Source organism: Rhinopithecus bieti, unplaced genomic scaffold, assembly GCF_001698545.2.
Source record: "Rhinopithecus bieti isolate Rb0 unplaced genomic scaffold, ASM169854v2 scaffold_23199, whole genome shotgun sequence".
NCBI lineage: Eukaryota > Metazoa > Chordata > Mammalia > Primates > Cercopithecidae > Rhinopithecus > Rhinopithecus bieti.
Window position 1 is genome coordinate 491,702 of NW_016810851.1, and position 11,886 is coordinate 503,587.

Here is an 11,886-nt window from a genome sequence, read left to right on the forward strand (position 1 = left end):
GTTGCCAGGGATTCTCAGAGGAAAGAAGGATGAACAGAGAAAGCACAGGGGATTTTTAGGGCAGGGAAACTATTCAGTATGCTACTGTAATGATGAATACATGATTATACATTTGTCAAAATCCATAGAATGCATAATGTAAAGAGTAAAACCTAATGCGGCCAGGCATGGTGCTCATGCCTGTAATCTCAGCATTTCGGGAGGCCAAGGCGGGTGGATCAGCTGAGGTCAGGAGTTCGAGACCAGCCTGGTCAACATGGCGAAACTTCATCTCTACTAAAAATAACAAAATTAGCCAAGTGTGGTGGTACAGGCCTGTAATCCCAGCTACTTGGGAGGCTGAGGCAGGAGACTCACTTAAACCCAGGAAGCAGAGGTTGCAGTAAGCCGAGATCGTGCCATTGGACTCCAGACTGGGCAACTAGAGCAAAACTCCATCTCAAAAACAAACAAACAAACAAACAAAAAACAACAAAAACCTAAACTACAGACTTTAGTTAATAATGATGTATCAATATTGGTACACTGATTATAATAAATGTATCAAGTAATGTAAGATGTCAATGCTAGGAAAAAGTGAGAGTATATGAGAACTCACTGTACTTTCTGCTCAATAATTCTTCTGTAAATGTAAAATTGCTCTAAAACATAATATCTACTGATTTAAAGAAAAATACTTTTCCTATACATTCTTCTGACAGTAAAGTAGCCTTTACAACACGACAATTAAGTTATATGTACTTGGCCAGGCACAGTGGCTCATACCTGGAATCTCAGCACTTTGGGAGGCCGAGACAGGCAGACTGCTTGTGCCCAAGAGGTTGAAACCAGCCTGAGCAACACAGTAAGACCTCATCTCTAAAAGAAAAAAAATTTTTTTTGCAATTTAAAGAGAAAAAGAAAGTTATGTGTACTCAAACTCTTTCACATTCATCTTCTTTTTTTTTTTTTTTTTTTTAGATAGAGTCTCGCTCTATCTACCAGGCTGGAGTGCAATGGCACAATCTCTGCCTACCACAACCTCTGCCTCCTGGGTTCAAGCCATTCTCCTGCCTCAGCCTCCTGTGTAGCACCACCACACCTGGCTAATTTTTGTATTTTTAGTAGACATGGGTTTCACCATGTTGGCCAGGCTGGTCTTGAACTCCATCTGATCTCAAGTGAGCTGCCCACCTCAGTCTCCTAAAGTGCTGGGATTACAGGCATGAGCCCACCACACCCAACCTCATCTTTTTTTTTAAACTATGTTGAAGGTAAAATTATTTTTACTTGTTATAAGATGAACACAGAATAATTTTTAAATATATAATTTAAAACAATTCTGATATCTGAGGAAATACTCATATCAAAAGGCAAATAAACTAATAATTTCATTTAACTTCAAATCTACCTATAGCATAATTGCCCAAAATGTTTTTTGATTAAAATAATTGATACTATGTGGGGGGGAAAAGTGGTTCCAGGCTCAAATGAATTTGGAACGTGCTATGTTAAAGTTAAAGCTATTTCACTGCTGCAGGACTACCCAAAGCTTTTGGTATGCTCCTACCTATGGGAATTTCTACAAGGGGAATACAAGAGTAATTAATAAAAAATATGACCATGAAACCTCTTCTGGTCATATGGTCATGTGTGTAGAGTGGTATTCTGCAGAAGATACTTCAGAAACCATTGACAAAAAAGAATACCAAATGCAAATACAAGGAAAATCTCAGTTTCACGAACTAGGTATAGTACATAGAAGTAGTTTTGTTAAAAAGAAACATTTTAGAGCTTGATCTTAGAGCATGAAAAGTCTCAAATGAGGATTCCACTCATTCACTCAGAAAAGATCTTGCAAGATATGGTAAGGAAAGGAGGAAAGGAAAGAAGGAAGGGAAAACATTTAATGAACATATGCTATGTGCAAATCATGATAGTAAAAAGGACAGAACATACATGAGAAGCAGCAAACAGGTCATTGTGGCTAAAGCATAATATAGTGAAAGACAAGACTAGATCTAATATCTGACTAGACAGAAAAGGATTTAAATACACAGTATAGATGCTATGACAGTCACTGAATTTTTTTTAGCAGAAAGACAATATGAGACTTGTCATATCATAAAAGTAACCTAGCGGCAATAAAAAGGATGGGCTAGAATAGATCAAAACCATTGAAATCATTAAGGAGAAAGGGTGAAGAGAAATGAAAGCTACTTCAGAGAAACAGATTATCATTCAAAACTGACTAAGAGTGTCAGCGGTAAAGTTAGCTTTTAATTTTTAAAGGTTCTCAAGTTTTCACACATTATTAACAAACTACTGAAAGAGATTTCAGTTTAAAAGAATACTCTCACATCAACTGTGAATATATAAGTTAATGAATCAGTACTCATATTTAGATATTTCAGGTGAAAATTGGTGTATAAAAACAAAATCACTCAAACTATAGTAGAAAACTGTATTACCTTTCTGTCTGGCTTTAACTATCACTTCTATATGCTTCATTGCTGCTTTTAATAGTTTCTTGGTTATAATAGATGGAATATCCACCTAGAAAAATTCAACATTAAAACTTTTAAAATAATCATCACTAAGTTACAATGGCAGGTACACTACAATTATGATATTGGAATATATCTTAAAAATTAGAAGTATTCAGAATCTTTCAAAAATAACACTTTATATTCCTGCATCATACTAAACTGTAACATTAGATAATTTTTTTTACCTACAGTACTGAAAATTAATCTTAATATGTATACCTTAAACACTAAATCTTTCCCACAAAATAGTATCTTTATTCCTAGCTTCTTTACATGTTCTTTGTATTAAATGCATTCAAGGAAAACTCCAGTAACTTATTATTCCTTTGATGTTGTAAATCTGTGATTAGTAAGAAATTACTTGAAAATGAACTTCCTCATTCAGCTTACAAGATAAATCCTGGTTTGTTTTTTGGGTTTTTGTTGTTTTTTGAGACAGGGTCTCACACCGGCTGCCCAGGCTGGAGAGCAGTGGCACCATGTCACTGCACTCTAGTTTCCCAGGCTCAGGTGATTCTCCCATCTCAGCCTCCAGGGTAGCTGGGAATACAGGCGCATGCCACCATGCCCAGCTAATTTTTTGTATTTTTTAGTAGGGACGGGGTTTCACCATGTTGCCCAGGCTGGTCTCCGACTCCTGGACTCAAGTAATCCATCCACCTCAGCCTCCCAACAGCCTCCCAAAGTGCTGGGATTAAAGGCATTAGTCACCATGCCCAGCAGGAATCCTGGCTTCAAGATATATGGAAACATCCTATTTTAGAATAAAATTAAGTTTCATCATTCCCCATCAAGATTTTTCAACCTAAAGGCTAGAAGCTGCAGTGATTATGATAGGTTAGTGAGGGAGGGCTGAGGACTTATATGCACACACAGAAAACAGGAAAAATAATAACTAAAATAAATTATAAATAAATCAACAAAAGCATATTTATTGGACTTCAACAGGCCTGTATTCCACCATAAAACTTAATACATTATATATTTCCTTTATCAAAGGCATGAGAAAATTCCATCACAATAGTGTTAATTTTCAATTCTTTTAAACTCGGTATTAAGGAAGGGAACAAAATCCCAGGGTGATTAATCTAGTAAGTATGATGGATCATAAACCCCCAAATTTTAATGATTTGCTGATAAAACCCAGATCAAACACATTCAGGAAGAAGGGATATTCTTGCTAGTATTACACCTCGTCGAAAATAACATCTTCATTTGCCCTTGGCCAGTTGGTACTCGCTTATAAATTACTCTCATATTTATCAAATAAACAAGATGTTACAGTTTTCAAACAAACATTTTGTAAAATCTTGTCTTCTAAGAATACTCAGTAAGATTTTTATTTGTAAGTTCCACTTTAGGGAATTCAGGTCAGAATTAAAATGGTAAAATAATGGGTTTGTCGCTAAACTTTGATTTTTAAAAAATTGTAGTCCCTAAATGAATCTTTGTTTTCATTATTCCCAAACTTCCAATTTACATTATGCAGGCAACAGAATCATGAACAGAACATTGTAGAAGGAATAAGATGACCAAGGCCTAATTTTTTGCCCTTTAACATATGCTAACATCTGCTAACACTTTAACAAAGTTAATACCTTTCTATAAAATGAATATAATAATGACACATTTATCTTCCAGGATAGTGATGCAGATAAAATAGGAGCCATCATATAATTCAGAAAATCAAAGAAAATATTTTGCGAATCATTTATCTGATAAAGGACATGTATCCACATAAATAACTTTTACAACTCAGTCATAAAAGAAAACTCAGTTAAAATGCAGGTAAGGAATCTGAACGGACATTTCTTCAAAGAGGCAGACAAATGGCAAATAAGCATAAAAGTTCTCAACATGATTGGCATCAGGGATATGCAATCCAAAACCACCATGGATATCATGTCACATCTACTAGGATGGTTAGAATAAAAGAGTGAGATTATAACTAGTTCTGGCAAGGATGTGGAGAAATTGAGATACTCATATACTGCTGATGGGAATGTAAATGGTGGAGCCACTTTGGAAAATAGTCTGGCAGTTACTCAAATTGTTAGACACAGAGTTACCATTTGATCCAGCAATTATACTCCTATGTATATACCCAAGATAAGTGAAAATATATATCCAACAACAAAAAGAAAACTTGTACACAAACGCTAATTGGTACATAACAGACAAAAGGTAGAAACAATACAAAGGTCCATCAACTGATGAATGGATAAACAAAATGTGGTACATTCACACAATGGAATATTAGCCATAAAATGAGTGAAATATTGATACATTCTACAACATAACATGGATAAACCTTGAGAACATTATGCTGAGTAAAGAAACTAGTCACAAAAGGCCACATATTGTATGATTCCATGTATATGAAATGTTCAGAATAGACATACAAATCCATAGACATACGAAGAAGATTGGTGGTTGGCTATGGATGAAGGGACAGAAGAGGTGATGTTAACGGCTAGAGGGTACAAGGTCTCTTTCTGGGTGATGAAAATGTTCTAAAATTGACTATGGGGATGGTTGTACAACTGAATATGCTAAAAACTAATAAATCATATACTTTAAATGAGTGAATTACATGGTATGTAAATTATATCTCAATAAAACTATTAACAAAATACATACATATATACCTATAAAACACTCCAAGTATGAGGTGCTATTAATTTAGAATCCACTAAGCTAGTCCAAAGCCTAACATAGGCCTGGCACAGTGGCTCACACCTGTAATCTCAGAAATTTGGGAGACCGAGGCGGGTGAATCACTTGAAGTCAGGAGTTCAAGACAAGTCTGGCCAACACGGTGAAACTCTTGTCTCTACTAAAAACACAAAAATTAGCCAGGCGTGGTGGCGGGCACCTGTAATCCTAGCTACTCCGAAGGCTGAGGCAGGAGAACTGCTTGAACCTGGGAGGTGGAGATTGCAGTGAGCCGAGATGGTGCCACTGCACTCCAGACTGGGTGACACAGCAAGACTCCCAAAAAAAAAAAAAATAGGCTGGGCACGGTGGCTTACATCTGTAATCCCAGCACTTTGGGAAGCTGAAGCGGGTGAATCATTTGAGGTCAGGCATTCGAGACCAGCCTGACCAACATGGTGAAACTCCATCTCTCCTAAAAATACAAAAAAAATTAGCGAAGCAGTAGTGGCACATGCCTGTAATCCCAGCTACTCGGGAGGCTGAGGCAGGAGAATCGCTTGAGCCTGGGAGGCAGAGGTTGCAGTGAGCCGAGATCACACCACTGCACTCCAGCCTGGGTAATAAAGTGAAACTCTGTCTCAAAAAAAAAAAAAAAAAAATAGAAAAGGTTAACAAAGCAGAATTGTTCTATTAACTAATGTTTATTAGCAACTTGTAATATGGCAATCAAAATTAATTTTGATAAATCAATTTTTAGTTATTCCAAAGTATAATTTAAATGGTGTGTCATCAACCAATTGATATTTCTTACTCTTTTATTCCACTTAAATATTATGAGTCAATTATCCAAGACTGTTAAACAACGTGATTACTGTTTATCAACTATTTTCAAAAGTGATAAAAGCTACATGCAATAGAAAAAGACAAATATAAAGAAGTGCATGGAAAAAATAATCAGCATCAGCCCACCACCACACTTAAAGAGTTAACAGTGATAAGGTATACATCCTTAATATATGGATTAATAAGCTTTAATATATGAACTTTGTTTTCAAAGTGGAAAAATACCACACATATTAGTTTCCCTGTTTCTTTTTTCTTTTGTATTTCTGTTTCCTTTTCTTTCTAACTTTTATGTTAGGTTCAGGGAGTACATGTGTAGGCTCGTTACATGAGTAAATTGCATGTCATGGGGGTTTGGTGTACAAATTATTTCATCACCCAAGTAATGAATGCAGTACCCATACGTAGTTTTTTGATCCTCATCCTCCTCCCACTCTCCACCCTCAAGTAGGTCACCATGTCTATTGCTCCCTTCTTTATGTCTATGTGTACCCAATGTTTAGCTCCTACTTATAAATGAGAACATGCAATATTTGATTTTATGTTCCTGTGTTAATTCACTTAGGACCAACTGCATCCATGTTGCTGCAAAGAACATGATTTCCTTGTTTTTTATGGCTGCGTAGTATTCCATGGAGTAAATGTACCACATTTTCTTTAGTCCACTACTGATGGGTATCTAGGTTGATTCCATGTCTACAATTTATATTCCTTTGGATTCTGCTCTAAGTTCTTTTAGAAATCTCCAAAGTGGCTTTCCACAGTGGCTGAACTCATTTGCATTCCCACCAGCAGCATATAAGCATTCCCTTTACTTGACTATTTAAGATAAATATTTTCCCTTGAAAAAAAGTATTATTCTACAAAATGATTGTTCATAGTTGTGTAGAATTCTATAATTAGAATGTATTATATTTACTCAACTAACAATCTTAGTAGACATCAATTTTTCTTTTCAGTTTTACTTATTATAAATTACACTGCAATAAATCTTTGAACATACTTTTTTTTTTTTTTTTTTGAGACAGAGTCTTATTCCGTTGCCCAAGTTGGAGTGCAGTGGTGCGATCTCGGCTCACTGCAACATCGGCCACCTGGGTTCAAGTGATTCTCCTGCCTCAGCCTCCCAAGTAGCTAGGATTACAGGTGTGCGCGATTACGCCAGGCTAATTTATTTGATTTTTAGCAGAGATGAGGTTTCACCATGTTGGCCTGGCTGATCTCAAACTCTCGACCTCCAGTGATCCGCCCATCTCAGCCACCTCATATTACAGGCGTGAGCCACGGCGCACGGCCTGGAGTATAGATATTTTTAAGTCTTAATAAAGATTACCAAACTGTCCTCAAATGTGAGAATTATACCAATTTGAATTTGAGCTTGTTTTCCATACATCACCAATACTAGATATTAACACTCTTTTTTACCTTTCCCAGTCTGATAAGTAAAAGAATAGTATCTCATTACAACATATTTATTTGCTGTGAGACAACATACTTTCAAGTGTTCACTGGCCATTTTGTATCTTTTTTTTGTAAACTACTGTATGTTTTTTGCACATCTTTTCTCTAGCAGTTGACTATATTGTTCATTTCTCAAATAGGTATGGAATAATTTAACAAGATTAATCTTTATTACTAGTGGCAGAGATATTGTATATTAATACATTGTCAATATGTTCAATATGTCAATACTGAACCGACAAAGTAGTAGAAAAGTGTGTGTGTCTACAGACGATATACTACAAATATATATAGGCAATGATCCAAATATGCACAAAATACAGCTTGAGAAAAATATTTGTTTTGTTTTGTTTTGTTTTGTTTTGTTTGAGATAGAGTTTCATTCTTGTTGCCCAGACTGGAATGCAATGGCGCGATCTTGGCTCACTACAACCTCCACCTCCCAGGTTAAAGCAATTCTCCTGCCTCAGCCTCCTCAGTAGCTGGTATTAGAGATGCCCGCCCCCATGCCTGGCTAATTTTTTGTATTTTTAGTAGAAACGGAGTTTCGCCATGTTGGCCAGGCTGGTCATGAACTCCTGACCTCGAGTGGAGTGGTCCAAGTGGTCCACCCACCTAGGCCTCCCAAAGTGCTGGGATTACAGGCATGAGCCACCGTGCCTGGCTGAGAAAAATATTTTTTAAAGTAGACCATAATCATTGCCATTTACCCAATAAATCCATCTAACTGGAACATGACTTTTTTATTATTATTATTACACCTTAAGTTCTAGGGTACATGTATACAACGTGCAGGTTTGTTATATATGTATACATGTGCCATGTTGGTGTGCTGCACCCGTTAACTCATCATTTACATTAGGCATATCTCTTAATGCTATCCCTCCCCCCTCCCCCCACCCCATGACAGGCCCTGGTGTGAGATGTTCCCCACCCTGTGTCCAAATGTTCTCATTCTTCATTTCCCACCTATGAGTGAGAACATGTAGTGTTTGGTTTTCTGTTCTTGCAATAGTTTGCTGACAACGATGGTTTCCAGCTTCATCCATGTCCCTACAAAGGACACAAACTCATCCTTTTTTATGGCTGCACAGTATTCCATGGTGTATATGTGCCACATTTTCTTAATCCAGTCTATGACTGATGGACAATCTGGGTTGGTTCCAAGTCTTTCCTATTGTGAATAGTGCTGCAATAAACATACGTATGCATGTGTCTTTATAGCAGCATGATTTATAATCCTTTGGGTATATGCCCAGTAATGGGATTGCTGGGTCAAATAGTATTCCTAGTTCTAGATCCTTGAGGAATCGCCACACTGTCTTCCACAATGGTTGAACTAGTTTACAGTCCCATCAGTGTAAAAGTGTTCCTATTTCTCCACATCCTCTCTAGCACCTGTTGTTTCCTGACTTTTTAATGATCGTCATTCTAACTGATGTGAGATGCTATCTCATTGTGGTTTTGATTTACGTTTCTCTGATGGCTGGACCATGACTTTTTTCTATAGCTGTCTTTTCATTTCTAATTTCTACAAACCAAAATAACAAAGTATTAAAATGAAAGAAAGCAAAACTGATCAATGGATCAAAAATTATTCACTAATTTTTTAATCTAAAATAATGAAGACAAAACAAATATACATGGTATAGGAGAAAATAAAAATAAGGGTTAAGGCCGGGCGCAGTGGCTCATGCCTGTAATCCTAACACTTTGGGAGGCCGAGGTGGGTTGATCACAATGTCAGGAGATCGAGACCATCCTGGCTAACATGGTGAAACCCTGTCTCTACTAAAAATACAAAAAATTAGCCAGGTGTGGTAGCACGCTCCTGTAGTCCCAGCTACTCGGGAGGCTGAGGCAGGAGAATCAAGTGAACCTGGGAGGCATAGCTTGCAGTGAGCTGAAATTGTGCCACTGTACTCCAGCCTGGGCAACAGAGTAAAACTCCGTCTAGAAAAAAAAAAAAAAAAAGGTTTGAAATAATCTCCTAAAAGATACACTTAGAAAGAGTAAGACCTAGTATTTGATAGAGCAGGGTGACTATAGTCAATAATTTAATTGTACATTTAAAAGTAAAATAGTATAATTTGATTGTAACACAAATGATAAATGCTTGAGGGATAGATACCCCATTTTCCATGAGGTGATTATTACTTACCACATGCCTGTATCAAAGTATCTCATGTAGCCCACAAATATGTACACTTGCCATGTACCCACAAAAAATTGTTTTAAATCTCTTTCATTAAATGATAAAGCCCCAAATTCCCAAATTTCTCATCAAAAATCTATACCTTGTGAATCCTTCTTATTAAGACAGATGCAAAAAACCGTAACGTTATTCTCAGTTCATCAACAAAGGATTCATCATCTGTCACATCCCTTCAATAAGGAGAAAACAAATATTCAGAAATTCAGAGAAATACAGTTTCACTTTCTACAAACCAAGGGAAATTTTCCTTTTTTCTGTTTACTTAAGCTACTTTTCTTTTACATTTACAAATAATACATTTCACTGCAGAACAAAAGAAATGTATAAAAAATAAAACAAACATCTACCATAAATCTAGCATCAAGACATAATCACTATTAACTAAATTGTAACATATATTTCCTTGCAGACATAAACAACTACATTCTTATTTTTACAATACTGAGATCATGTTCTAAGCAACATCAAAGAAAGTTCAAAGAAATAAAACAATGAATAACTTTGGAGAAGCAATAGAATTAATACAAAATTTTTAACTAGTTTAAAATACTTATAAAATAATATAAATTCTAAAATTAAAACAAAAAAGGTATGCTCCATTTGAAAAAGAAATTAAATGAACTGAAACTCAGACATTTTGTAAAACAGAAATTCTGACAACCTTCAACTGAGGAGTTACATTTTCCTGATGTTTGAAGGGCCCTAGAATTAGAAGACTTCCCTAATTAAAGGCAAGAAAAGAAACGATGATATCTGTAACTCAATGATGGTGTTGTTAACTTTCTTGGCAGAATAGGAAAGATAATTGTATCAACCATGCTTCCCACGATTAACCCGAAAGAAAGGGATATTACAGCATTGATAGCTACAACTGAGAAGAAAATATTTACTTTCACACTTAGAAATACAACTAGATTTTATGTCTAAAGTGTCATAATGCAGAGATGGGAGAAGGTAAGGGAGTCTTCACAAAAAGATTGATTTTACAAAAGGCCTCACCATCAGTTTTAATTAAATGACAAATGCCAGATATTTAAGGCAGAATCAAATGTTTAAATTTACATAGCTCTCCAGGAAAATATGGCATAGAAATGATATTAAATTTGTCTTAAACACTCTGGGTGAATTCAACTAGTAGCTTTTTTTTTTTTTCCCCAGACGGAGTCTCGCTCTGTCACCCAGGCTAGAGTGCAGTGGCCGGATCTCAGCTCACTGCAAGCTCCGTCTCCCGGGTTCACGCCATTCTCCTGCCTCAGCCTCCCAAATAGCTGGGACTACAGGCGCCCACCACCTTGCCCTGCTAGTTTTTTGTGTGTGTGTTTTTTAGTAGAGACGGGGTTTCACGGTGTTAGCCAGGATGGTCTCGATCTCCTGACCTCGTGATCCGCCTGTCTTAGCCTCCCAAAGTGCTGGGATTACAGGCTTGAGCCACTGCGCCTGGCTTTTTTTTTAATTAGAAATTTCAGTCAGGCATGGCGGCTCACACCTATAATCCCAATACTTTGGGAGGCTGAGGTGGGCAGATCACTTGAGGTCAGGAGTTTGAGACCAGCCTGACCAACATGGCGAAATCCCGTCTCTACTAAAAATACAAAAATTAGCCGGGCATAGTGGCGCACACCTGTAATCCCAGCTTCTTGGGAGGCTGAGGTGGGAGGATGGCTTTAACCTGGGAGGTAGAAGTTGCAGTGAGCTGAGATCGTGCCACTGCACCCCAGCCTAGGCAACACAGCAAGACTCCATCTCAAAAAAAGAAAAGAAAATTCAAAATAGACTGAATCAATATAAAACTAGGGCAGATGTCATTAAACATCATATGTATAAGCCATGGAGGTGTAAGTGTTCAAATATATGTTAAACACATAATGCTGATTTAAGAAAATATGTATTTATGGCCGGGTGCGGTGTCTCAAGCCTGTAATCCCAGCACTTTGGGAGGCCGAGACGGGCGGATCAGGAGGTCAGGAGATTGAGACCATCCTGGCTAACATGGTGAAACCCCGTCTCTACTAAAAAATACAAAAAAAACTAGCCAGGCGAGGTGGCGGGTGCCTGCAGTCCCAGCTATTTGGGAGGCTGAGGCAGGAGAATGGTGTGAACCCGGGAGGCCGAGCTTGCAGTGACTTGAGATCCGGCCATTGCACTCCAGCCTGCACGACAGAGTGAGACTCCGTCTCCAAA

General features: G+C 37.2%; 1 protein-coding gene across 1 annotated transcript in view; it reads right to left on the reverse strand.

Annotated features, from left to right (window-relative positions):
* Positions 1 to 11,886, reverse strand: part of SNX14 (sorting nexin 14) — a 101,440-nt gene that overhangs the window by 56,500 nt on the left and 33,054 nt on the right. Inside the window, exons 7-8 of the mRNA XM_017892959.1 lie at positions 9,788 to 9,875; positions 2,451 to 2,535 (exon numbers count right to left, since the gene is read on the reverse strand). Of these exons, the coding sequence (XP_017748448.1) occupies positions 2,451 to 2,535; positions 9,788 to 9,875 (173 nt within the window). The remainder of the gene's footprint in view (positions 1 to 2,450; positions 2,536 to 9,787; positions 9,876 to 11,886) is intronic.